This window comes from Amphiprion ocellaris, chromosome 14 (assembly GCF_022539595.1).
Source record: "Amphiprion ocellaris isolate individual 3 ecotype Okinawa chromosome 14, ASM2253959v1, whole genome shotgun sequence".
In the NCBI taxonomy this organism is placed as follows: domain Eukaryota; kingdom Metazoa; phylum Chordata; class Actinopteri; family Pomacentridae; genus Amphiprion; species Amphiprion ocellaris.
Window position 1 is genome coordinate 30,051,317 of NC_072779.1, and position 27,731 is coordinate 30,079,047.

The window sequence follows — 27,731 nt, forward strand, 5'->3', positions numbered from 1 at the left end:
CCATGAAGAATAATCACTCAGAGAGAAAGTTAAAAGAGATAGAAAGTCCTCATGTGTCAGCTACCATGAGGTTTTTTCTATATGCTGTCAAACACAGATGCAAAGAGAGTCTTCTTCCTGAAGGGGACAGACACAGCAGCACCTCTGCTATAATTAAATCTACAGACACTGAAACAGCCCATTTAGACAAGGACGAAAGCCAGGAGTTATACAGTCATGGTTAAATTAACCATATTTGCAGTATTTTGAGCTAAAATCTTTAAAAAACACATTCTGGGGACATGTGAGACTTTCATTAATTTTCTGAAAAGGGGTACAATACGAGACCTTTAATGGATTAAAAATGGGTAATCCAAAGAGCAACACTTGACCTTTTTGACAGGACACAGTTTGAGTCGTCCTGCCAGCAGCTTTTCAGTGAAAAAGCTGTATAACAACCCCACTGTTTATAGAGCTTTTTCATCTGCCACACACAGAGACTAGCTGGTGAACATAGTGGAGAATCTGGCAGATAAAGAGCCACATATTTCCCCCAGGAGTTGGTAAAAAGCAGAGCTAAAGGAGGGCAAAGCCTGGTGGGAACAAACAGGACTCCAAATGTTGCTCCATAATTGCTGGATGTGTTAATAAGCAACCGTTTGCAAACAAGTTCACTTTATAAGCTTAAAATGTGAAAGTATGTCGGGGCAACTTCTTCCTGCTGACCTGAGGTGGTAAAAAAAACCCTCATTAGTTCAGGTTATCGTTGTTATTGTAGGTTTTCTATTAATTTATGCTGCCCTGTAACAGCTGGTACAAAGCAGATGGAAAAATGAATCCTGAGAAACGCCAAAAAAGTCTGAGTATTGTGGAGTTTGTGGCTTGTTAATGCAAATGATCGACCAGCTTTGATTTGGTGTACTGCAAGCTGCCATTTCAAAACACCATGTCCTCATATGATTTCTCCTTCAAACACAGACGTGCAGAAACACATTCAGAAACAATATAAAAACAATAAAACGAGGAGGAAAAACAGGCCTAAAGAGAAGCCTCTGCAGACACAGGCTTCTGTCTCCACCACAGTCTTGTTCTGCACAAGTCTGAGCCGAGCAATCTGTCCAGCAGCGTCCACAGCAGGGTACTAATCAGATATCTCCAGGGAACTGACTCCCTCTACATGAATCACAGATGACTTTTACAAGACATCTCACTGGACTTGTGGGCTCGGCATCCATTTAATCTGGCAAGGCAACAAGTTGCAGGCGCCGTGTCGGTTCACTGTCAAATCCATTTAGTCGTGTGTCATCTTCTGTTGTACATACATGTTTAGGACATCTCACTGTAGTCCCTGTCGGTGTCGGAAATCACTCACTACACGCTAAATAGTGTGCTAGATGGGTTATTTGCCACTTTCATGCAACCCAACAACAGAATGTAACACTGTGCTCTCTCCTACAGCTCTTTCAGATCAATAAACAAGACATCACCATGTTCTGTTACAGCTCCTCATGTGTGGTAGCATCATCTTTAAGAAATATTCTTAACGTTTTAAAATACATCTCAAAACCATAAAATATGTCTTAACATTTTGAAATACATCTTAACAGTATAAAATATGTTTTGACACTTTAAAATATGTCTTAACGCTTTGAAATACATCTTAACAGTATAAAATATGTCTTAACACTAAAAAATGCATCTTGGTCTTTCCCTCCCCAACAATACTTTTGACTGCAATGACAGAATTGTGGATACATTATCCTCCATGCCATGCCTTCACATAGTATGTAAATTCATCCAGTCTTATGTGTACATATCCATCTGTAGATTCATCATGCCTGGTATATTGTCTCTGTTATGTCTTTATTTTTTTTTTTTTTAGCCTTATTGTACTGTTATTCTTGTCCTGCTTCTTTTATGCTTCATCAGCTGCTGTAAATCTCCCTGGTGTGGGATCAATAAAGTTTATCTTATCTTATTTTGTAGTGCTGTCTGAATGTTAGGTGGAAATAGTTGCACCCTATATAGTGCACACAAAGTATCCCACAATGCACCATGAGAAGGAGTGTACAGACGATGTTCAGTAATCAACAATATGTACCATCATGCATTGGCAAAGAAGAATGGTAGATGGATGTAAGAACTAACTGAGGACTGGTGGTATTTCCACAGATCTTTGATAGCTGTTTTAAAGCGTTAAGACATATTTTATTACACCGCCAAGGAACGGCAGAGTTATGTGACGGTCGGCATACGTTTGTCTGTCTGTCTGTCTGTTTGCAACATTATTCAAAAACAAACTAACGGATTTGGATGATGACACAAGGACCAAGTGATTAGATTTTGGCGGTGATGCGGCTTGTAGTCTGGATTTATTAAAGATTTCTGTATCATTGCAAGATAGTGGAACAACGCTACTGTAACTATGACAAGTGAACACTACGCCCGCTGCCAGTTGACGATCACACGATTGCGATCCTGCTACAAATCGACTGCTGTGGACTTATTGGGACTTATTTGTCGGAAATGATACAAGAAACAGTTGATTAAATTGTGGGGGTGTTTCCAAGTCCCATCAATTCCCACCGCCCGCTACATATTTAGGTCATGCGATTCAGTATCCGTACATAATGTACACATGAATAACACACGCCTGTGCTCAGCGCAAGGTCATTGTGTTTTGTGGGTATTAAATGGCCACATTCTATGTTGCTGTGATTTCTGCCACAAATTTTTTTCAAATTTTCAGCCGTCGGATATGATACAACAGCTGAGCATCCTCGGTGGAGTACAGCGTTCTCTGAGTGCTTTTCCTGTTTATAGTGTTCAGACATATTTTATAGTGTTAAGTAGTATTTTAAAGTGTTAAGATGTATTTTATAGTGTTAAGATGTACTTTATAGTGTTAAGACGTATTTTCTAAGCAATATATCTTTTCTATATTCGTAACTTGCCGAAATAACAACAGGCACAAGACAAATCCATGAGTTGTGGTGCAAAAATCTTAAAATTAAACAGAACAACTTTGTATTAATGTGTTTAATGGATACAGAGCGATGTATCACAACACAAACAAAGGAAATGTTTTTTTAATTTAGTAATTTTGAAAATATGCTTAGCATTATATGAATTTATCACAAAAACACTGGTCGGTTCGATAACGAGGCCAACATCGATCTGAAACGTAAGTAATTGCACCGAGACTCAAGTAGAGTCCGAAAGTGGTACTTTTGCCTACATATCTCACCATAGATAGGTAGAAGGAAGAAGGGAATGAGTGGATGATTTCTGACACTGTCCTCGTCTTCGTTAACAGGATACATTTTTTCGAAATCTGTGACAAACCAACAAGAGGTTGAATCCAAAAGAATGAAGACATTGAGACGAAGAGGAACCTCAGGCTGCCTGGATAGAAACAAGGTCAGCATAACTGCCAAGTCCAGACATGTTCACAGGATTTAGTGTCTTTTTTTTTTGCAATTTGGCACTTACACTTTTCATCCTTTTAGCCTGACTAACATCCCATTTCTAGATTTTTCATGTGCACATACAAACAAATGAACAAATGAACTCCTAATCGCCATCTAGTATCATTTGTCAGTCGTCAGTGGCTTCTATACTCTGAATAGACTTGAGGTCTCGTCCAGTCCTTCTATGTCTCCCCTCTTCCTCTTTCCATTAATCTGCACAAACATAAAATCAATTTACATAGGCAAACACAATGCTGAGCAGGAGTGTTTGCTTAACATTTCCCAGCTAATTGTACCATTGCCTGGGGGAAAACTCGATTATGATTGGCTAGAGGATGTCCATTAATCGAATCTAATGCACAGTATAACCGGACACCTCGGATGCGACCGTCTCAACGTCACTCTCCGAACGGTGCTTAACAACAGAATGAAATATACATCTCACGCTGCACTCACTTCATTATTCCCTCAACTCCACAGGCACGGACAACAAAGCAGCACATAGGTGGCAACCCAGCACAATAATACTCCAAGTGTATAGACTGGCTTCCAGGTATTACACGGTCCCTCGGGGGTTACCAGGGAAACAGAGGTATTACTAAGAAAAAGGTCTGATAATATCCCAGGATAATGGAGAGTGTTCCTTTGACTGGGCCAGAGGCTGAGCTCATAATCAATTCCAGATTTAAGACGTATAAAATTGGAAGGGCAGCTGTCTTTACGTATATTTTATAGAATATTTTGACATCCTAGGAGGAGCACGTCATTTTTTTAGTGTCCACATGTCATGACTGACCCCCTTTGAAACAATGCGTGGGTAGTTCTGGATACGAGGCAGTAAGAAGCTGCGCCAAAACACATCTCTGGCCAATGTCCTGGTTGGATCGGTCAGATCAGCACCTCTGAGGGGATGGTGAGGCGCCAACTATTGTGCTGATGCAAGAAAAGAGGCTGTGGCATACAGGGCGCTGGCATTCGCTTTCAAATATTACAAACAGAGAGGACAAAGGAGGCAGAAAGGAGGTAAAATCAGGTGAGATGGTTTTCAGTGCTCAGAGGCTGAACCGGGGGCGGTCAGGAGGTGCCATGAAAATCTAATGCTATTATTGTATTGGAAATCTCATACTGATATACTTTGGTTTGCAGTTTTGCTTATCATTTCTGGTTTCCAATTATCTGATTTGCAGAGGCGACTATAGGTACAGTTAAGATTTTGCTTTTTAAGGGAAAAAGTTAATAGTTCATTTATTATTTCAACACAAAAAGTTCTGCCAAAGTGTGACTTAAGGTTAAAAAAAAGTGTTTTCATTGTTACTCGGCTCCCACTGTAACTATATTTTGGTAGTTATTTTTATGATAAGGGAGTAATCCAAACCATAAACACGCTTTAATGTGAAAAAAATTCCTATTACAAAAACTTTTTCTAACAGAAAAATATATTTTTTTGACTTCAGTGAGTGGATCAGACACAATTTACATGAAAAGAGGCCACGGCATACAGGCCACTGGCATTCACTCTCAAGTAATACAAACACAGACAACAGCTGTGCCAACTGAAAAAAAGAGGTAAAACCAGGTGAGATAGTTTTTAGTGCTCAGAGGCTGAATCAGAGGTGGCCAGGAGGTGCCACTGGGGCACAAAACCCAAAAGTCATAATGCTATTATAGTACTGGAAATCTCCTCCTGATATGCTTTGGTATGAAATCTTATTCACCACTAACAGTTCCCAATTATCTGATTTACACAGATGACTACAGGTACAATTAAGATTTTGTTTTTAAAGGTGACTGCAGGGGAAAAAGTTCATAGTTTATTTATGATTTCAGCACTAAAAGTTCTTTCAAAGTGCAACTCATAGTGCAATAAAATGTGTTTTCATTGTTACTTGGCTCCTCCTGTTACCACATTTTGGTCGTTATTGTAATGATAAGGGAAAGCAACCATAAACACTCTTTAATGTGAAAAATCTTCCTAATAGAAAAACGTTATCTGACAGAAAAATATATTTCTTATGACTTTAGCAAGCAGATAAGATTTTTCAAGGAAAAATGATTAATTTTCATTCATTCAGGATTCAACAGTGCAACAGATGTTTTAGCTTCAGATTAAAAACTATGAGTCTGTCTGAGGTGTAGAAAAGTTCATAGAATCATTCACTATTACTGTTCTGATCAATCTTGCCTCCATGTTGCAGATAATTATGAGTAATTTATGAGTTTAGTTGACTATAATTTGCCAAAAGAGTGTCTTTGGTCTGTTTTTCTTTTTTTTAAATCCATTGTTGATCTAGTTGAATGTGGCAACAGTCCAGCATACAAACTGAACTATTTACTAATTATGGTAGTTTTTAACTACAATAATAAACAAGAAAATGCTATCAAAAATGGTTAACTGCAGGTTAGCTAACATTGATAATTTAGATAAGTCAAGGAAGTTGTAGTTGTCGGTATTCACACAAAACTGTTTTTACAAGTTTACAAAAATATTCTTATTTTCATCTCCTGTTTTTTAGCACTTAGTTTGAATTTAGGTTGAATTTGCTGCACCAAAATGCAGCTAGACAAAGATAGCATCAAGCTGGTACTCACAAAATACAAGTGATCAATGTGGAGATCATTGTCTCAGTTCACTGATTAATGGGTTGGACTGCAAAATATCAGAACATAGCACAAAAAAATACTCAGGCTGACATTAAAATTCTTTTTATTGTCAAACTAAACTCTGAATCATCTAAATGCTAGAACTTGTGATTCGTTTGGAAACGATTTAGAGATTAGTTGACATGAAATCATCAATTGTTTCAGCTCTGGAGCACAATGGAGTCATATTTTCTCTCATGGACTAAAAGACAAAATTTTAAATTCAATATGAGGCTGAAAACCCTGCAGAAACACTCAGTATCTACTGGATGTTTACATAGCAGCTGTTTGCTAACAGGTTTGTCACAAAAAATATAATAAAGTGTTTATATTGTGTATTCTGCTGCACCCAAGTCACCAAAACTCCAGTTATTGCAGGTTTAAGTAAATACTGTAGCTTTATACTGTTTGTTTGTGCAGTGAGAAGAATATTAACCTTCTCTGGCTCCACATTCAGCTCTGATAGACACAAATCTCTGAGTTCAAGTGTGTCCTGCTCAAGAGGATGATCAGGTGTGATCATTGTGACTAGGTGCCATCCTCTGGGACAATAAACGTCAAGATTATCAACATGTCTTATTGTGGGCGCAGAACTTCTGATGGAACGATGAACGCTGTCCGCAGGTATTCAGCACATCGACAGCTTCAAAACTCAGGTTTATACACATGCGATGAGACAAAGCACAATCCAAAAACCTGCCATTTTTCAAAACGGCAACAGGGTGAGCCGCAAATTTGTGTCCATCTCTTACGGTTAATCCTTGCGCCGTCCAACTGGGCTGAGGGAATAGAGAAATGTATTGCACTGAGAAACTGATCCAAGATTCATTGCCAGATTAGGCTGCTGGCTCTCGCACTGCTCAGGCCTCTGCAGGCTGTAAACTGGTGCCAGTGCTGGGGGCAGATCCAGAGCAGGGGCTGGGAGACTCAGGCATTAGATAAAGGGCTGATTGGTCACAATGTTAGCGAGGAAATGACCAAAACACACAAACAGTTTCTCTGTCATGCACAGGTCTGCATATCAACATGTGGTTTCACCTGTAAAGTGGTAAATATACTGTGACGATGCTGCATGAGCTTGTTTCTGTGCAAATTTGTTACATTCAGGAACATGTTTGCTGCACATTTAGAAGGACAGGCCTTTTTGCTTTAACTTTAACATGCATACAAACACTATAAGCTCCCAGTGTGGGCAAAAATGTGAAGATAAATCAATTAAAATTATATAAATTTGGTAGTTTTCGGTTACTGCATTGCTACTGCTCTGCAGGCTGTAAACTGGTGCCAGTGCTGGGAGCAGAACCAGAACCAGAACCCTGGTAAATATAGCGTGACAATGGAAGTAAACATGGTTTTAAATGTTGCATGAGCTTGTTTCTGTGCAAATTTGTTACATTCAGGTACATGTTGGCTGCACATTTATAGGGACTGGCCCTTTGCTTTAATTTTAACATGCATACAAACACTATAATCTCCCAGTATATGCAAAAGTGTGAAGACAAAACAATAAAAATGATAGAAATTTGGTAGTTTTTGTTTGCTACATTTCTGCTGGTCAGCTCTGCAGGTTGTAAACTGGTGCCAGTTCTGGGCACAGTTCCAGCCCAGGGGCTGGGAGACCCTGTATTAGATAGAAAAATGGCAAACACAGAAATGACCAAAACATACACAGGCCTTTATATCAACATGTGGTTTCAAATGTAAAGTGATAAATTTACTGCGACTATGGAAGTAAACATGGTTTTGAATGTTCCATGAGATTGCATCGATGTAAATTTGTTGCATTCAGGTACATGTGTGCTGCACATTAATGGGGATTGGCTTCTGTGCTTTAACTTTAACATGCATGCAAGTGCTTTAAAGTCTCAGTGTGTGCAAAAATGTGAAGAAAAATCAATTAAAAAGATATAAATATGTTAGAAATGTTTCAGAGTTTTCCATTACTACATTTCTACTGGAGAAGCAGGAAGCTGGGGCTGGGAGACTCATGCAACAGATAGAAAAATGAGTGATTGGTCACAATGTTAGCAAGGCTGCAGCAGTGCAGGAACATGGAAATGACCAAGAAATACAAGCAGATCCTCCGTCAGGCCTTTATGTCAACATGTGGTTTCATCCATAACATAGTAAATATAGTGGGACAGTGGTTCTGAATGTGCATCTTGAATTTCCCTCGAGATTAATAAAGCATCTATCTATCTATCTATCTATCTATCTATCTATCTATCTATCTATCTATCTATCTATCTATCTATCTATCTATCTATCTATCTATCTATCTATCTATCTATCTATCTATCTATCTATCTATCTATCTATCATCTATCTATCTATCTATCTATCTATCTATCTATCTATCTATCTATCTATCTATCTATCTATCTATCTATCAGCTTGTTTTTGTGTAAATTTGTTGCATTCAGGTACATGTTTGCTGCACATTAATGGGGATTGGCCTCTTTAAACTCCTGGTATGTGCTAAAAAAGTGAGGCTAAACCAGTTATAATGATATAAATTTGGTAGTCTTCGGTGACTACATTTCTTCTGGTCCACTCTGCAGGCTCGCTGCCGGGCTGACTTGTTTATGAGCTGAACAAGCCAGTCAAAATGTTCCACTGTCAGGCCAAAGCCATCAATAAGACAGGCACTGCGAGCTGCTGGATGAGATGATTAAATGGTCGGTGCTTCTCTCTGTTCTTCCCAGCACATAAAACAACATCCTGCATCCAGACAGAACTCTGCACCACAGAGCAAGCAGAGCAAACAGAGCAGAGTTACCTGCCTGAGCTTGTAGCTTCGCTCTGCCTCCAAGCGTTTCTGTGTGAAAACAGCCAACCTGTGCTTTAAACTCTCCCCTCGCGAGGGTGAGACATCTGACATGATGGTCCAAAATAGCAACACAACCCAACTGAAACAGAAATGAAAAAAAAAAAAAAAAAACACTTGTGGAATCTGACACAAACGTCGGCTCTCGAGCTGCTCTTAAAATCGCCGCATGCTGTGACGGTTGGAGCTACAAAACCTCTTCCTTCGCTGAAGAAGGCTCCATATAAGAATGCATGTAGCGAGCATTTATGTAAGATATAAACTGTACACAGAATAAATGCATCTATCTACACTGTGGGCAGCTGCTGTAAAGCTGTAAGCAACAGTTTCATGCAGATTTGTCTTTATTGTCTCAGATATTTTCAGATTTAGTTGCAGTAAAGGTGAAGATTCAGCCACAGATAGCACCGTCAGGTTGTGCTTTTTGTTGTGGAGGCTGTAAAAATACTTTATTTCTACTGTCAACAGGAACCCTGATCCCACTGTGGGGACCTTTATTTCTGCCACTATCTTTTAGTCAAAAAAACCCACAAACAAATAGAACAAAAATTCAGAGAAAAATGATAAAAAGCTGGCAGCAGGGATACATTGAAACACGATGGAATACATCATTGTTCAAAAACTATGAAGATAATCTGTAAACTAATGAGTTAACAAGTTTTAACTGATTTGAATATAGTAAAACAGTTTAATTTTTGGTCACACGTAAAAGTATGAAATATGTAAAATTAGTATTCACAGTTTTGCCCTGTTGTAACATGTAGATTAATATTTTTTCCTGCAATTTAACTATTTATTGTCTGTAATTTAATAAAACATGAAAATACTGTGAAATAAGAAAAAATGGCAGTCCTTATTGTGCAAGATCTTCTTTCAAATAAAAGCACATATATGTCAATAATTATACTTGTGCAGTAAAAAAAAGAAAGAAAAAAGGGAATTTTATAGTCAGATGTTATACAAAAAAATAAGAAGAAAATGGAAAAGTCACACTGTTGATGTGGATATTGTCTACAGTTTTGCCCTATTTTTTAGGCTGAACATGTAAATTAATACTTTTTCTGTGCTTTTTCTAGATATCATCTCAAATTTACCAAAACAGGGGAAATCTGTTAAATAACTGTTATAAATGTATTTACCATTTTAAAATTGTTAATGCACACAGTTTTTCCTTTCCAATAATGGCAAATATCTGTCAAATAATGATATTATTGGCTGATTTAAATACAGTTCTTTAAAAAAAATTCTATGGTCAAATGTTTGAAAACAAAAATTCAAATTAGTAAAAATATCGATTTTCAATGTCAACATTTTTTACATGCAGTTTCACCCTGTTTTCTTGGGTTTAACATGTAAATCAACATTTTTCTGTGATTTTACTAGAACAAAATTAGGTGTATCTGTAAAACACAAAAAAGTAAAGACTATTTACCATATTTTCTAATTCTTAATGTACATAATTTTTCTTACAAAAAAACAACAAATATCTGTGAAATAAAGACAAAAAATAATGTTATTTTATTCCCAAATGTAATTTTTTAAAAAAAAATTACCATTTGTTAAAATGCACACTTGATTTGGACATCATTTGCAGTTTTGGTCTGATTTATTGGGGTAACATTTATTTATTTATTTATTTTTGTTCCTAGATATTATCTGTTTTAACAGCCAAAAATTTGAAATAAAAATATTTTTTTCTTTCAAATAACAACTTGTGTCTGTTAAATAATAATATTATATTTTTTGTTCATTTAAATACAGCAAAACACTGTCATTTAATAGCCACGCTTTCTAAAAGAACAAAACGCTGTGTAAAAAAAGCTAAATATTAATGTGGACATAATTTCAAGTTTTGACTTGTTTTTTAAAAGAGTTAACAAATTAATATATTTTTATGTGATTTACTGTCTATAATTTAACAAAATGGTGCAAATCTGTAAAATAACACTTACAGTTAAAAAAAAACCCTAAATTTTCTAAAGTGGAGATATTCTGAGATTATATCACAAGTGAGATCGCCTTTTGTTTTTACAGCACTGTATCTATGGTTTCTGCTGCTTTTATCACTCAAATCACTGCATGATAAATAAATAAATAAAATCAAAATATGGACATTTTAGGAAGCCTAACATGCACTTACATAAAACAAACCTTGACCAAATCGAGGCCCGGAATGATGAATGCACTGCGGCTGTTTGACGCCAGTTTTGCACAAGCATATTCTGTATTTTTGGATGCTGTTTCACACTCCCACGTAGACAACAAAAGCATATGAGAGGAGCAACAGGAACCTGTCTCTCCAAGAACAAGACAGTGGCTCCATACTCCAAATATGGGTGATCCAAAATTACACTGCATCCATTTTTTAAAAAATGTTTTACACCATAAACTGTGTAGGCAATTTCAAAAGGATATTCAATCACAGTTCAATGACACTTCACCCCACTCTCAGGCTCTCATAACACATAATCCACTCCAGCAATGCACTTATGGGCTCGTGTGGTTTAAACTAAATCCTTATGGATGCTGTTGTTTCTTCTTGCAATTACTGCCATCTTTTATATACAACATCCCTGCTTGGCTTTAATGGGATCTTTTGCTGCAGCACAACAATCCTGCTCATACTTGTTATGCAAATTAGCTCACATTAACCCAGTGAAAAAATATTAAGTAAAAAATGTGTTAACAAAAGAAACAATCCAGATGTATTTATAATATGCATTTACTCTCTGTGCAACACTGCAATAAAAGGTTCCACATACAGCGCCGTGAAAAAGTATTTACCCCCCTACAGAAATCTTCTCTTTTTGCGCATTTGTCACTCGTAAATGTTTCAGAGCATCAGACTAATTCTAATGTAAGACAAAGATAACCCAAGAAAACACAAATGCAGTTTTTCAATTCAATTCAATTCAATTCAATTTTATTTATATAGCGCCAATTACAGGTCAGATTGTCTCAAGACACTTTACAGAACCCATATTGAACCCCCAGAGCTGCCCTAAAGCGACAGTGGCAAGGAAAACACCCTTTTAACAGGGAAGAAACCTTGAGCAGAACTCGGCTTTTTATGTGGGGGGACCCATCTGCCTGCTGGCCGGCGGGTTGAGAAGGACAGAAGAGGTAGAGAGGTAGAGGTAGAGGCAGAGGTAGCGAGGTAGAGGGGTAGAGAGGTAGAGAGGTAGAGGGGTAGAGGGGTAGAGGTAGAGAGGTAGAGAGGTAGAGGGGTAGAGAGGTAGAGGTAGAGAGGTAGAGGGGTAGAGAGGTAGAGGTAGAGAGGTAGAGGTAGAGAGGTAGAGAGGTAGAGGTAGAGAGGTAGAGAGGTAGAGAGGTAGCGGTAGAGAGGTAGAGAGGTAGAGGTAGAGAGGTAGAGGGGTAGAGAGGTAGAGGTAGAGAGGTAGAGAGGTAGAGAGGTAGAGAGGTAGCGGTAGAGAGGTAGAGAGGTAGAGAGGTAGAGGGGTAGAGAGGTAGAGAGGTAGAGGGGTAGAGAGGTAGAGAGGTAGAGGTAGAGAGGTAGAGAGGTAGAGGGGTAGAGAGGTAGAGGTAGAGAGGTAGAGAGGTAGAGGTAGAGAGGTAGAGAGGTAGAGGGGTAGAGAGGTAGAGGGGTAGAGAGGTAGAGAGGTAGAGGTAGAGAGGTAGAGAGGTAGAGGTAGAGAGGTAGAGAGGTAGAGGGGTAGAGAGGTAGAGGTAGAGAGGTAGAGAGGTAGAGGTAGAGAGGTAGAGAGGTAGAGGGGTAGAGAGGTAGAGAGGTAGAGGGGTAGAGAGGTAGAGAGGTAGAGGTAGAGAGGTAGAGGTAGAGAGGTAGAGAGGTAGAGGGGTAGAGAGGTAGAGAGGTAGAGGGGTAGAGAGGTAGAGAGGTAGAGGTAGAGACGTAGAGAGGTAGAGGTAGAGAGGTAGAGAGGTAGAGGGGTAGAGGGGTAGAGAGGTAGAGAGGTAGAGAGGTAGAGGTAGAGAGGTAGAGGTAGAGAGGTAGAGGTAGAGAGGTAGAGGGGTAGAGGTAGAGAGGTAGAGGGGTAGAGGTAGAGAGGTAGAGGGGTAGAGGTAGAGAGGTAGAGAGGTAGAGGGGTAGAGGTAGAGAGGTAGAGAGGTAGAGGTAGAGAGGTAGAGGGGTAGAGAGGTAGAGGTAGAGAGGTAGAGATAGAGAGGTAGAGGGGTAGAGAAGTAGAGAGGTAGAGGTAGAGGTAGAGAGGTAGAGGTAGAGAGTCTGAGACGCTGTGGTAACACTTTAAAAGGACAGTTCATGATCAAAAACCATCTAATGTGACTGAATTAAAACTATTCTGCAGAGAAGAGTGGACCAGAACTCCTCCATCGTGATGTAAAAGACTGATCACAAACTGGAACAAACATTTAACTATAGTTGTTGCTGCCAAACCAGTTATTAGGTTCAGGGAGGCAATTAATTTTTATTGGTTTTCAAAAAATCTTCAATAAACGATCATTTGCAAACAGCATTTAGTGTTTTGTGGGTTATCTCTGTCTAATATTCCATAAAACATACAAAAGTACATTAGTTTGATGATCTGGAACATTTATGTGTGAGAAATAAACAAAAATAGAAGATTTCTATAGGGGGCAAATACTTTGCAATGTATCTCTCTGAAGGGTTAAATCTCCGTATTATTCAGGAAAATTGTGTGAAAAGTGAGACGAGCATGATCTCAGAAACCAAACTGAAATAGTGAAATGATAAAAGACAAGCGAGACAAGCAGTAGAGATTGTTTACAACACACTGGATTATTTAATTAACTGGAAAATACTTCAGTATAATAAACTCTTGCATACACTGAATAACTGCTGCGACCAAATTGCTCACAGTGGAGACACACAGGAAGGTCAGAGCCTCGCTGCCCAGCGGTTGCTGCCATGTTACGTCCATCAGCTATGAAAAATAAAATGGCCCTGATTAAATTTGCGATCCCACAGGTCATTTATAAACCACACTGAAGCCATGAAATGTTGCTTTCAAGGTCCTCTCAAAAAAAAAATCTGAATTAAATATCTAAAAACCTCTCGGCCGCCCACATGCTGACTTAATTGCTCCATTGTTCAGGGTTACTTTTCACTGATTGTCTGGTTTGTTCTCAGTTTAATATAAATCACTTATTCTGCTGATTATTTCTGTGCAGTATAGGCCTAATAATGCCAGAAATAATCCTTCATAAAGCATAGTTTTGCTTTGCCATGTGTAATAATGTATAGTACCACAGAGAAAACAACCAAACTTGATTTGACAACACAACTGTTGCAGCAAACCTTAATTCCTCCACTGAGACGAGAACAGGAGGAGGAATTAAACGCCATTTGTTTGTCTGTTTGTTTGTCCATCAGCAGAATTATGCAAAAACCATCCAGCTGAATTTCATGAAACCCGATAGAGAGACGGAGCATTGCCGAAGGAAGAATGCATTAAATGCTGGTGCAGATCTGAATCACTTTATTTAAAATTTAGATTGACTTTGAGAACTGCATTCTTTGAGTGCACTTGTGGTTATATAAGTTTGCTCCATTATTTTCTCTTTAGCCACATCTGCTCTTGTTTCTGTTAATCTGACGGCATCTAAACACGTCGGCTTCATGTCCGAATGAGCATTGTGGCCACTTTATTTGTAGAAGTCAGTCAGAATTAGCAAATGTCCAACATTTTCAAGCTGAACCGAATGTGTCCCAATATATAATGCACAAGCAACAGTACTTCAAGTTATGTGAAGGAACTTAGAGAAGGATTTTTCCATATTTTAGCCCCAGTATTCATCCAAAAACACATCCAAAGGTGTAGCTTTCATACCAAAATCTCCAAAAATCTTTCTCATTTGTTAAAAAATAATACAGATAATAAAAAGGAAACTAACAGAGTAATGAGACTCACCATTAAATATATGAATGTAGTCTGGTTTTCTTTTCTGGACAACAGGAGCTGAAGTTTAGTTTGTTGCTTCGAGCTGTTTAGGAGTTTTTCCTCTATGGTTGTTACAAACCTGCAGCGGGATCTTAATGAGAGTCTCCAAAGCAAGAGAGCTGCACACATTTATGCATATAGAACAACAACAATAGCTTCATTTATTAGTTTTAGTTTTGATTTCTATTTCTTCTTTTTATCGCAGGGAAAATTTCTATTTTATGTGCTAACTTTTAGATGTATATTTTATTGTTTATTTTTATTGTGTATTTTACTGCTGTCTCAGTATTAAGTCACTGTATTGTTTTAAGTTATTCTCTTGTTTTCACTGTGAAGCACTTTGGTCACCCTTTGGGCTGATCTACAGGGCTATATAAATACATTTTGATTGATTGATTGATTGATTGATCGAAAACGCACAAGTAAAAGTAATCCCACCAGAGTTAGCTAGCATCATTTGCATCAAAGTCCATCAGTGTGAGACAATAAATAAAATCAGTAAATACAACAAATAAAAGGTAATAATCATTTGTGGTGACAATTTCGTGCTGGCTTCAGCCAAATCTTCACAATCTAGTGGTTTTGTTCCACTGTTCGCTTTTCTTCAGCTCAGACTAGTGAGCTTTTCACACAGCTGGGAGGTTTTTATTTGACTACATTTAATCTGTTTTACTTCTCCAGGTTCTCCCACTTTCTCCTACAGTCCAAAACATGTTCCGGTTAACTGATGATTCTAAATTGTCTGTAGGTGTGAATGTGAGTGTGATTATTGTCTCTATATGTAGCCCTGTGATAGACTGTTACCTGTCCAGGTGTCCCCTGCCTTCACCCTAAGTCAGCTGGGATACACTCCAGACCCTGCAACTCTAATGAGGATTAAGTGGTGTCTAGATAATGGATGGATGGATGATCTATTTTAGTAAAGTTGTCATTATATTATCATCAGAAGTTTGAGTGATTAGGGAAATCATAAATAAAATGCTCTATTAGTTATTTTGACAGTTTCATAAGCTGCTATGGTGAGTAGATTTAGTACTTTTTATTTTTAAAAAAATGCATTATTATGTATTATATATCACTTTGTGTACTGCCAAATCTTTTGACATATGGAGACAAGACTTTAACATTAATTTTACTTAAATTAACTGCTGTATTAATCAACTAACAAAAAAACTTTATAGTAACAGACAAAATAGTCCTTCAAATAACTGATGGAAAAAAGAAAGATTGGCTAGAGTAAGGGTTCTTGTTAGACCTAATTATGTGTCACATAAATTGAGTTTTACTTTGAAAAGCCAACCCAGTCAGTGTCGAGGAATGTTAGCGTAAAGCAAGCAGCAATAGCAGAATCCAAGCAATTCAAACAAGTACATTTTGAATGACTGGACTAGTTTGGTTAAAAAATAAGCAGCATAAAACATGTGGCTCGATGGACTTACCGGTAACTGTTTCTCCAGGCAGTTGTTGAAGTTTTTTATTTGGTTGGGCTTCAGCTTCTTGAGGGGGATTCGCGTTTCCCCGATGAACTCGTTGTGGCGGAATTTGTCCTCATCACACACTGAGATCCTGAGGCAAGAAGAGCAGACAGAGGAGCACATGAATAAAGTGAGGCTCAGGTTCAGGTTTTGTAGCTGAGAGGAGGCTTGAAACCATAAAAACCCGTCATTTTCCACCTGGAAATCCACCACAGAGGATTCACTTCTCACCAAAGCCTTCACTTCAACTCTGCAGCTAAACTTCCTCTAAATCACAGGGGCCTCAACTCTGCAGCCAAACCCTGGTGTCACCGCAGCGATGGAGTTCATCAGATCTTTGTCAAACTCGATCAGCATGACAGGAAATGACAGGATAATTATGCATTAGGAAGCATTCAGCCATACACGAATTAAAAGACTTTAAAACGAGAGGGTGGAAACTCTCAGCTCCCTGAAAACTGACATCGTTCATGTTTAAAACCAAGCCAGGGATTCATCTTGTGTCTTGCTGTGCTCGTCTTATTTATTCAATTAGTGCCGCTCGGATTGAACTGCGTTGTGCTGCACGGTGTAGTCAGACTGTTTTCTGATTTGCATTGTGCGCCCATCTTTTCTATGTGTTACCGCTGAACACATAACGGCACCACATGGCCTCGTTTCAATGCAAGACCTCTGCAAGAGAAATGAAGGCTCATAATGTAACACAGTAGGCTGCGGCTGCTTACAGAAATCAATGTTTGACGGTGAACTGAGACGTGGCTCCCAATTCAAAACAAAAGCTTTAGGTTTTTACTTTGCAGACGGATCTATACGCCTCTCCACCATTTCATTATATCTGTAATTATTGGTGCTCCCAGCAGACCCGTGTCTTTAATAAATGCAGAGAGCGAACCCTGACATGACATGATTCAAACACGAGGCTAGGTCAGGCTCATGTAGTGGAATACTGTTTGTCTCGAGTGCCTTTCTGGGCATAATCAGCCGCTACGCATGGAGGAAAACATGCAGCCGTCATGCACGAGTGGCATGTACTAGCACTGTATGGGATGTGTTGTAACCAGACTCACAATAATAATAATAATAATAATAATAACTCAGCTGCTTCAGGTGGTGCCGAATTCAGATTTCAATTTGCAAAAAGAAAATGAGCCATGCTGTTTGGAAAATGTGTAGGCCCTTTTTTCTCACAGTTTATTGTTTCTGCTAAATGGTCAATCAAGGTGTGTTTTTTTGACTCGTGCATCCATCAGATCATATCTCTGCCACCGATGCTGCACACTTTCATTGCTGTTATTCAATGCGGCGACAATACAGTTGTTTTTCTTCTGGCCCGCAACACAAAATAACCCACCGATGCATTTGCAGAGTGTTGAAAAGGTTACCAGTCAATAACAGCACTTCAGCAATTACTTTAGCAGCTGCTGAGATACAACTCAATCTTTCCAGCTCCTGATATGTAGCAGGAAGTAGTTTTATCAGAAGACTCAGAGTTGATAGTTTGAGTTTTAAGAACAGATGAAATTAAACGAAACAATCTATGATGATCTGATGAGCAAATGTGTGCAAAAATATGGACAAGCAACGTAGTTTATAGTTTATTCTATAATGTATAATAGATATTCAAGAGTTGTCTCTATTCTTGAGGATCATTTTGCATCACTGCTGTCCAGCTGTGTGGGGCTTGCATCTCTAAAATGTGGTGCATTGCAACAGAAAGTACTTTAAGTTGCATGAACATTGACTTTTCCTTTCACTTGTGGAATTTTGAAAGGTTTTACATCATATAAAAACTTCACATTCAGAATAAAGTGGTGGAATATAAATATAGCATGGGTGCACCTTCTTTGTTATTGGCAGATAAAGGCTTTGAAATGAAACAGAAACACCTGCCAGTTCATTCCTTTCTGTATGAAAACACAACATAAAACTAAATATGTTTTACATGTCAGATGAAATACTTTTCTTATCTTACCCTGTGAATGTGTACTTTGAATAGCGTCGTATTTTATATGTATATATATATATATATATATATATATATATATATATATATATATATATATATATATATATATGATAGATAATTAGATAGATAGATTGATACTTTATTAATTCTGAGGGAAATTCAACTGTTCAGCAGCTTACATACCACAACAACAAAAAGGTTAGTAAGATGATTAACATTAACATTAAAGGTTAGTATATACTCTCAAGGACATGTTCTTTAAACAAAAAAAAAAATCTAATTTTAATATTCACAGATGTTAAAAGTGAACCCAATTATGCCTGCACTTGTGGCCATTATGATAAAAGCAAGTGTTATAATATGTTATAATCCTCTGAACACCACAACCTGCCAGTTGATTTAAAAGGTATATCGTCTTTAAAAAAAAAAAGCCCAAATTACACCATTTAGCAGAGTCAGAAACTGTAGAAACTCAAAACATTCCTACAATTTCAACTCTACAATGATTCTTGAACCTCTTGTCTGTTATGAGCTGTTCCACTGAAAAAATTAACTGAATGAAAGCAAAAATCTGTAATATTTATCATATGCTTCAAAATCCCTTTATTCCACATGTCTCATTTAAAAATCAGTCAAAAATAAACCTTTTGCAGTTACCAGATTCTAGAAAAAAATACAAATTCTGCATACCTTGGCACAGCTGTGAAGCCATTAGTGATTGAGCGGCAACTTACAGTCATGTGACAAAAATTAAGGAACATTTCGACTGAAGTGGGTTGAATTGCAGGATGTGTTTACACAGAACTGAGAGGACACAAGTACAGGAGCAAATAAAAATGTAGAATCTCCATTTTTTTCTGCCAAAAAGAGTTGAAAATATCAGCATATGGGCAAAGATCCAATATCATGCATCCCTGAAATATAGTGAAGCTCTGAAAGGCTGTATGTTGACCTAAATGCTAATGTTGGCTCAGAATCCTACTATCAATTAGCACCTATAATACATGGCCAAGGTAAGAGGTAATGTCACTGGTTTTATCTATGTTTGTCTAAAAAACTAGCCAACAATTTTAAATTTTTCAAATGTTGGAACCAGATGAACTGAAGGATAAATTTCAAAAAAACACCAGATTTTTGTTGGGAGATTTAACTTGAAACCACAAATGTCTATTGTGTCATTGTGATGCAAAGGTTATTTTGGCTAAACATATGGTCTAACATGAAAATCTTGATGATTCATCCTCTGCAGATCATGAATGTTTGCACAAAAATGGTTGTTGAGACCATTCAGACTGGACCAAAATGATGAATGGTCATCTGACAGACAAACACAGTGACTGGTATCACCTGAAATTACCTACACCTGGCCACTACAGCCAATCAATTCCTTGTTTTTGGCCATGACACCTGTTTTTCCTCAACATAAAACAAACCTACGATAAGATTGTCAGGTGATGTAATGCAACTGGTCCTCTGAGGAAGTCCCAGCGGCAGGTAGGAGTCCAAACTGTGTAACAAAAACACTGGAAGCAGGAGTTACTGGGATGCTTTCGGGGGAAAACAGAAGACAAAAACAAGCTAAAACCCTCCACTGCACACGGCCCACTATCACTGAGGAAACACACTGTGGCTCCCAACATGATTATGCACATGATTGCATAACCTACCTCCAACACTTGATTGCACTTTGGTAAAAATACAGGCGCAAAGAACAGTGAAGTAACGCTTCCATTGCATAAGAGAGTCGAGTTTATAACTGGAAGGTGAAGTTTTGGCTCCAGGTTTTTCTCAGGTGTTGCAGTAAATAAGCAACCAAACAAAAAGTCCTTTCCACCTAAATGTGAGAGCTGTTTGGAGATAAAACGCACACAATAGATTTGCCTGCTCTGGTCAGGAGGCGATCACACGTTCAGGTTGCAAACTCGCACTATAATTTGCTGTGAAAATGAATACACGGGATAAATGGGGACATCAGTCACTCCTGGATAAAATGTTCGTCCTCAAACACAAGCTATAACATAGTAATTTACCTGAGGAGCAGAGAGGATGGCAAACTGTCAAACATCACTTCTTCCTGGAAATTATTTTCTAAACACTTTAAAACAGACCCACAGCAGGTCTCCCTTCTTTTTTTTAAAATCCCTTTTCATTCCCTGCTTTTCACTTTCTTTCATTTCTTGCCTTTGTTCTCTTCTTTTTGCTTTTGCTTGAATTATTTTCATTTTATTCCTCTTGTTTTTCTGTGTCCCACCCATTCAATGGGTGACTTTTTTTTATTATTTTAATGCATGTTTCCTGCATCCTCTCTCCTCGCATTACCTGCAAACTGTTCCCCATCAGGAAAAGAGCTTTCAGTATTTAATACTGTAGACTCTGAGCAGTGTCTGGTTGTTTTTTATTTTGCTCTTCTTACATTTTTGCTCACAGCAGGTTCATTGATTGGATATTTTACAAAAATGTAAAAAACAAGATTTTCCAAGTGCCCACAAGTGTTACAAATGTAGGGAAAAATGGTGGCTTTACACCCTTTTTTACTGCTGACACTTTTATTTTCTTTCTGTACTTGTCTCCTCTCTGCTCTGTGTAAACACGTCCTGCAGTTCAACCAAAAAACGTCTGAGATTTTGCTGCCTTACCGTTGGTTTTGGCTGAATTAGTCAAGGCTTCTCCATTGCACTTAGGAGCAAAGGATTTTTTTGTTTTGTTGTTTTTCTGGATCTTGTAAAGATTTACTTTTGGAAAATCTTTATATGAGCTTTTTGGAATAAAATGATTTTAGATTTGGTTCATTTTTTCAATGGAACAGCTCGTCACACACAGTTAGTTCAAGCCATTCCTTTTGCTTTTGGGTCATTCCAGAATTGGAGGACATTTTACGTCCCACCCATCAAATTTCAAAAAATCCATGTACAAAATACTAAAACATGCAGTTGTTGTGTAAATTTACTTGCCCTGAGACTAAATCTAAAAATAAAAAATAGGAGAAAAGAATGTTAAAATATTTTTAAAAACACCAATTAACTCTGAAGTTCTCCTTAAAATGTCATTTTCTCTTGTCCCACCCTCCGATGACCAAACTGGATCTCAAATAAAACCGCTAAAAGTAAATTTAAATCTCCTTTTTTTGGTATTATTTTTTCATTGATGTCTCTTGTAATTGTGGGATTTTTTTTTAATCAACATAATATTTTAAATAATAATTATTATGCATGGAAGGTGTGTCCCACAACAACCCTGTCAGCAAAACCTTTTTAGCTGGTAGAAGGAGAAGAAAACAGTGAATCACATGAAACACTGGAATTAACATCATCAAACAGTTTTCCAAAAGAATGGGTAGAGCAAAGTTATGTCCTCTCTTCTATTTTTCATATTTTCAGAACATTGTCTACCTTGAGTGAACGTCTCACTCTACCTCATATTATCAGGATAAGACAAATAGTTTTTACTTTTTTCTTTACTTTTTTCCATCAGTCAGTTTGTCCTCTTGGTCAGGAGTAACAGCTAGCTAAATATCTAGCTTCTATTGCTGAGAAAAAGATCACATTGATGGAGATGCATGGATTAGCAACCCTGTTACTGTGATTAGACTAGGCTTAGCAAACAATAAATAAAAAATGGAATAAAAAATGTACCACTGATGTGTAAGTTGAGCCAATCAAGCTTTTGATAATTTATTACCTATTATTGATGAATATGGAGCAGGAAATTATAAAAGAGAAGGTTAATTTTTCAAAAATGTTGAAGGCCAAATATCCTCCAATTCTGGAATGAACCTTTTCCAGTTTCTTTCTCCAATAAATTGAGCAATTATGGTGATTCTTGTAAAGTTAACATCTCTTCAAAACACTTCGGAGGGTAAATATACGTCCAGGACATTCGTGGAGGCTTCTGGAGGAGCTTAAAGTGAGGAAACACAGACGGACCCTACACTGAAGCCTTTTTTATAAATTGGTACGACATCTAAATGCCGCACATTTGCGGGTATTTGATTGATTCGACAGGTGATGCATCTGTGTAAGGCGTCATAAGACTGATGAAAGAGAGGAAAAGAATTTGTCATGTGACTGCTTCTTGCATCCTCACTGAGAGGAGCTAAATCATGAAGAATACACTTTAGCGTAATGAAAAACGCCCATATGTACTCTCATTTTCAGACATTTCTGTTCACGTTTCTGTCCTTACATTAGCTACCTCTTTGCCACTCCTTCTTTCAAACTCATTGCTCCTTGTGTCCTACCTTTAAGCTCCTTCCTTCTCCTTTGCTTCCACTCCTGGGGAACTATAATTTTGACTTTACCTGAGTGTCTTGCGGACCATATCCTCGTCGGTGATGCCGTAGTAGGTCAGGGTCTCGCTCCAGACAGGGTTGAGTGTGTTGTGCAGGGTCTTGGTTCGGAGTTTATTGGCCTGAAAGACACGGAGATCAAACAGAAGTGAGCATCAGTCATGATTGAATAACTCCAGGCTCCTCCTCCTTTAGCTCATCCCCTCAGGTGTCAGTTTCATTGAAATGCTGCCAGAATCACACCAACATCCTTGAAAACGCACGAAGCCTCTCTGGTCGGGCGAGAATTTGTCAATGCATTGACGTGTGGCAGCAAACACAACAAGCTCATCGCCGCATATTGAACACTGTCAGGAATGAAATATAAACAGCAGACTGGATTTACGATGAAGCGACAGGCGTAATCAAGGCAGCGCAGGGAGAGAATGAAAAACACAGAGTCCAATGTGTTGAACACTGAAGATGGTTACAACGGCTGTTCTGTCTCCGTCTGATTATGTTTCTGTCAACAATACATTTCTGAGAAAACAAAGTTCTCGTTGCACTTGAGCTACAAGCTGAAACAACACAGGAACAAAACCTCTAAGATAATAATACCTCCAGTCATTTATTACAGATACATACACTACCGTTCAAAAGTTTGGGGTCCTTATTTTTATAGAGGTACAGAGGAACATTTCCAGCAACCATCACTCCTGTGTTCTAATGCTACATTGTGTTAGCTAGTGGTGTTGAAAGGCTAACTGATGATTAGAAAACCCTTGTGCAGTTATGTTAGCACATGAATAAAAGTCTGAGTTTTCATGGAAAACATGAAATTACCTGGGTGACCCCAAACTTTTGATTGATAGTGTAAATCTGCAATATGACAGCCAGGAGAACATTTAAACATCTACAGAATACAGCAGATGAACAAGTCCTGGAATAAAACAACACAAAATAATCTCTCCATAAAAAGAAGTTCAAATTAAAGGATTATTTTAGTTGAGGGGCCACATACAGATCCAACTTTTTATCTCGAGTGGGCCGGAGCAGTAAAATCACAGCATAATAATTTATAAATAACTAATTTTTCTCTTTGTTTTTGGGCAAACTTCTCAAAATGTTCACATTTAATAAACTATCTTTTAACAAAACATTATAACAACCTGAAGTTTATCATTTACACATTACAATTTACAGATCACAGTGCATCTTCAAAGGCACACAACTTTCACTCACTCAACAATCTCATATTTTACTTTATGATCAAAAGAACTGGTCAAGATCTAGAAATTGTTTTAAATTTACATTCATTTCCACCTCTGTGTAGTAATGCTGACCTCCTGAACTGACTCACTATTAAGGAAGAAGGTTAAGTTGCCTTGTAAATATAGAAAATGTATACATAAAAAATACATAAAAGCTTTGGAAGTGTTTGAACAGTAGGGTTCCACCAAACCTAGCCAACATCGTACTGCACCAACGTTCAATGTCTTTAAATAATTCCACAGTAAGGATTAATTTCCATAGAACTATTATATTCTTCAGGGTTCACAAGTTTACATTAAGTAGGTTTACTCCCTATTTAATTTCCTCCTAAAACCTGTCATCTTTTTTACACTTGGGGCCAGATTTGAGCCACTGGCAGGCCAGTTTTGGCCCGTGGGCCATATGTGTGACACCCCTGGATTAGAGAATAATTACTTTGAATATTAAAACCACTAAATGAAGGAATATGCATTTACTTTCGTTGCCAGAATGAGATGAGAAGTCTGATTCAACTTTAATGTCTGTGCATGGTGTCAAGAGATAGTTAGCTTAGCTTAGCTTAACTTAGCATAAAGTCAGGTGGAAACAGCAAACCCAACATGTCTAAGGATGTCTGAAAAACTACCACTTTGTTGCAGTATGTGGGTCTAAAGCACAGGCTTACAGATATATGTTGGATGAAGAAACAGCTGCAGCATATAACTCCCAGTAAGACCACAAAAAATGAGTTGTTGATCATGACACTAGAGCATAACACTGCATTTTCTGAGAAATTCATGTTCCTCTAATACTGAGTAAATACTTCTCTGTTGCACAGTAGAAAACATGTTAGCTTAATATGGTGAGCCAACAAGCTCAGCCACACATGCCTTCAGTCTACAGTGCTTCAATGAATGAAGCCCCAATTAACAAAACTGGTTGTGGCAATTCTTAACTTTTATCATTTAGGTGCTGTGGATTTTACAAAAATTTCTCAGAAAAAAATCTATTAATCACCTCTTATCAGACTCAGAAAAAAGCAAACTGCAGACCAGTTGATCATACGACAGACGACAATGTGATGTCTAAAGTTCAATATTTCTATATTTAAAGATTAAGAGAAACAACATTAAAAAATGTGTCGGACTAAAAAAAAAGTTACATCAAAAGAAGACCAACAATGAAATAAAGAACCCTAAAGCAGAACTGCACCAGTTTTACACATCAAAATCTGTTTATGTGTCTCAGGGAAATATGTGAAGACTTTGTAAAAAGCCTTTTTGTGGCTCCAGTGGGAGTGTGTGAAGTCTGATAAACATCCTCGAGGGAAGTCACTGAAAACAAATCTGCACGTTAACACACAGAAATCTGTGACCAAACTGTTGGTAGTCCAGTTGCATTGTGGATAAACACTGTGACAGTAAAGAACAAGGGTATTTGATATTGCTTTAGATTTGACAAAACTAGCTTCTATAATTAAAGTTTTTATGATACGATGACGGTGTGTTGGTTGTAGTGATGAACTTGCAGAGATTTGCTCAGTTTTGTGGTGAGTCATAGCAAGTTTCAGCAAATTTTCAGCTTCATAACTGATGTTTTCAATGGAGGAGACCAAAAACGGAGCTAAAAGGAGAGCAAATGTTGAATTTACAGCTTTCCAGGCGGTCACAAACATGACTCCAGCCCAGTGCTGATGTTGTGTAGGTACTACACTACCATTCAAAAGTTTGGGGTCACCCAGATGATTTCAGGTTTTCCATGAAAACTCACACTTTTATTAATTTGCTAACATAACTGCACAATGGTTTTCTAATCATCAATTCGCCTTTCAGCACCATTAGCTAACACAATGTAGCATTAGAACACAGGAGTGATGGTTGCTGGAAATGTTCCTCTGTACCCCTATGTAGATACTTCATTAACCCTTTGATGCGTAGACCACATCAGGAGATACCCATTTTCCATTGGATTTGGGTCACTTTTGACCCAGGTTATGCATCAAAGGGTTAAAACCAGCTGTTTCCAGGTAGAATAGTCATTTACCAAATTAACAATGTCTAAACTGTATTTCTGGTTAATTTAATGTTATCTTCATTGAAAAAAAATGCTTTTCTTTAAAAAATAAAGACATTTCTAAGTGACCCCAAACTTTTGAACGGTAGTGTACAATAACAGATGACGGTGTTTCGGTTGTAGTGATGAACTTGCAGAGATTTGCTCAGTTTTGTAGTGAGTCACAGCAAAATTCAGCAAACTTTCAGCTCCATTACTGTCGTTTTCAATGGAGGAGACCAAAAATGGAGCTAAAAGGAGAGCAAAAATTGCATTTACAGCTTTCCAGATGGTCACAAACATAACTCCAGACCAATACTATTGTTGTGTTGGTACTAGATATGTAAATAATCAACCATTTGTGAACAAGTTTCCTGTATTTTTGCAAATCTTGATGCCCCAGAATGGCCAAAAAAATCTATTATTGCAGGCATGAATACCAAATAAGCTCCTTCAGGTGTTTTTAAAGTACACAACCAGTTAAGAGTCTTCAGTTGTAAGAAATAAATTGTGGTTTCCTTCTCTAGGAGGGAGTTCAAACCTGGTAAGATCATTGAAATGAGGATTAAAAATGATGATACTACTAACACTAATAGATATATACTGCACTGTATAAGATCCTTGATGTGCATGTCAGGCAAACAGGCAGTGAGAGGCTTGATTACCAAGAACTGCATCAATATCGACATACATCACATTTTCACTTATTTGTGTCACATTTGCATTGACTGCAATTTAGCGAGGTGATGAAAATCACTGTGACAAGCGACACGGCTTTTATCAGCGGAATATTGTGTGGGGAAATCCTGGCAGCACGACGGCGACAACACGCGGATGAAGACGTTGTGTTACGAGCCATGGGTGAGGACATGTGATTTTGTTGAATTTAATCAATTAGCCGGCGCCATTATATGCAAGTCTGATGACAGGGTTCCATGTAACAAGGCTCTCGCTGATTGTTTCTGCCTCAATCAGCGGTTGATTCCCACAGGAAGGTTGTTAAACACACACACACACATACACACACACACACACACACACACTCACTCTGAGTGTTCAAAACAATGTTTTTTTGAAGGCCGCTAATCACATTCTGTATAAAAACGCGAGTACCATATTTTTATTTCATGATTTACTGGAATTATTAAATGTGAATCTTGCAGGCTTTCTCCTAATTATTCATCTCTTACCTCCTTTCTTTCTGCCCTAAATTATGAAGTGTTGTCAGATTTATTTAAAACTCTATTAAACATGCTGCATCAGGCTGAACATGTAGGTGTCATAAGATGTGGTTAACATGTATGTTGAGTAATTATAATGTTATGTCTGACTCACTGAACCTCCTCGTTATAAGATAAAAATGCCAGTAGATGACCAGTATTATGATTAATTCATTAATTTGCTAAACATCGAGGCTGCAGCCAGGATTTTAGAAATACTAAGCCCATAATTCAGCTATCTAGAAAGCCTATTTTATGACTTTTGTCTCTTTATACTCAAATATATGTTAGTCAGGCTTGTTCCAGAGCCTTTGAATCACTGTCCACACTTCTTATTTGTGCAGTTATCGTCAGAATGAGGTTGTTAGAGCTTCGCAGTTTGTTGTAGGTCGATTTATTTACATGTTAAACTTGAATATTCAGAAGGGTTTTACACTTTTAAGAGCTCTCATCAAACAGTTTTGCACGGTGAGGATTGAGAACCGAAATGCAGACAGCATTTAGCTTTAATTAAAAAAGTTTGCTGAGGTAGGATGAGACACAAATGGAAGGTGGAGAGAATCCAGGTGGTGAGGGGAACAGTTCAAAAAGAGAAATTCAAAACATAACGAGGTAAAAATAAAACTCCAAATTAAAAAAATGACAAAGGAGAAGCACAAGTGCAGAAGAAGAGATGCAGGATACACA

At 37.8% G+C, this 27,731-nt stretch overlaps 1 protein-coding gene across 2 annotated transcripts in view; it reads right to left on the bottom strand.

Annotated features, from left to right (window-relative positions):
* doc2b (double C2-like domains, beta) overlaps positions 1–27,731 on the bottom strand; it is a 203,995-nt gene that overhangs the window by 23,221 nt on the left and 153,043 nt on the right. For both annotated transcript variants that reach the window (XM_055017076.1, XM_055017075.1), the window contains 2 exons: positions 22,555–22,664; positions 16,256–16,382 (listed from right to left, as the gene is read on the bottom strand). In XM_055017076.1, the coding sequence (XP_054873051.1) occupies positions 16,256–16,382; positions 22,555–22,664 (237 nt within the window). The remainder of the gene's footprint in view (positions 1–16,255; positions 16,383–22,554; positions 22,665–27,731) is intronic.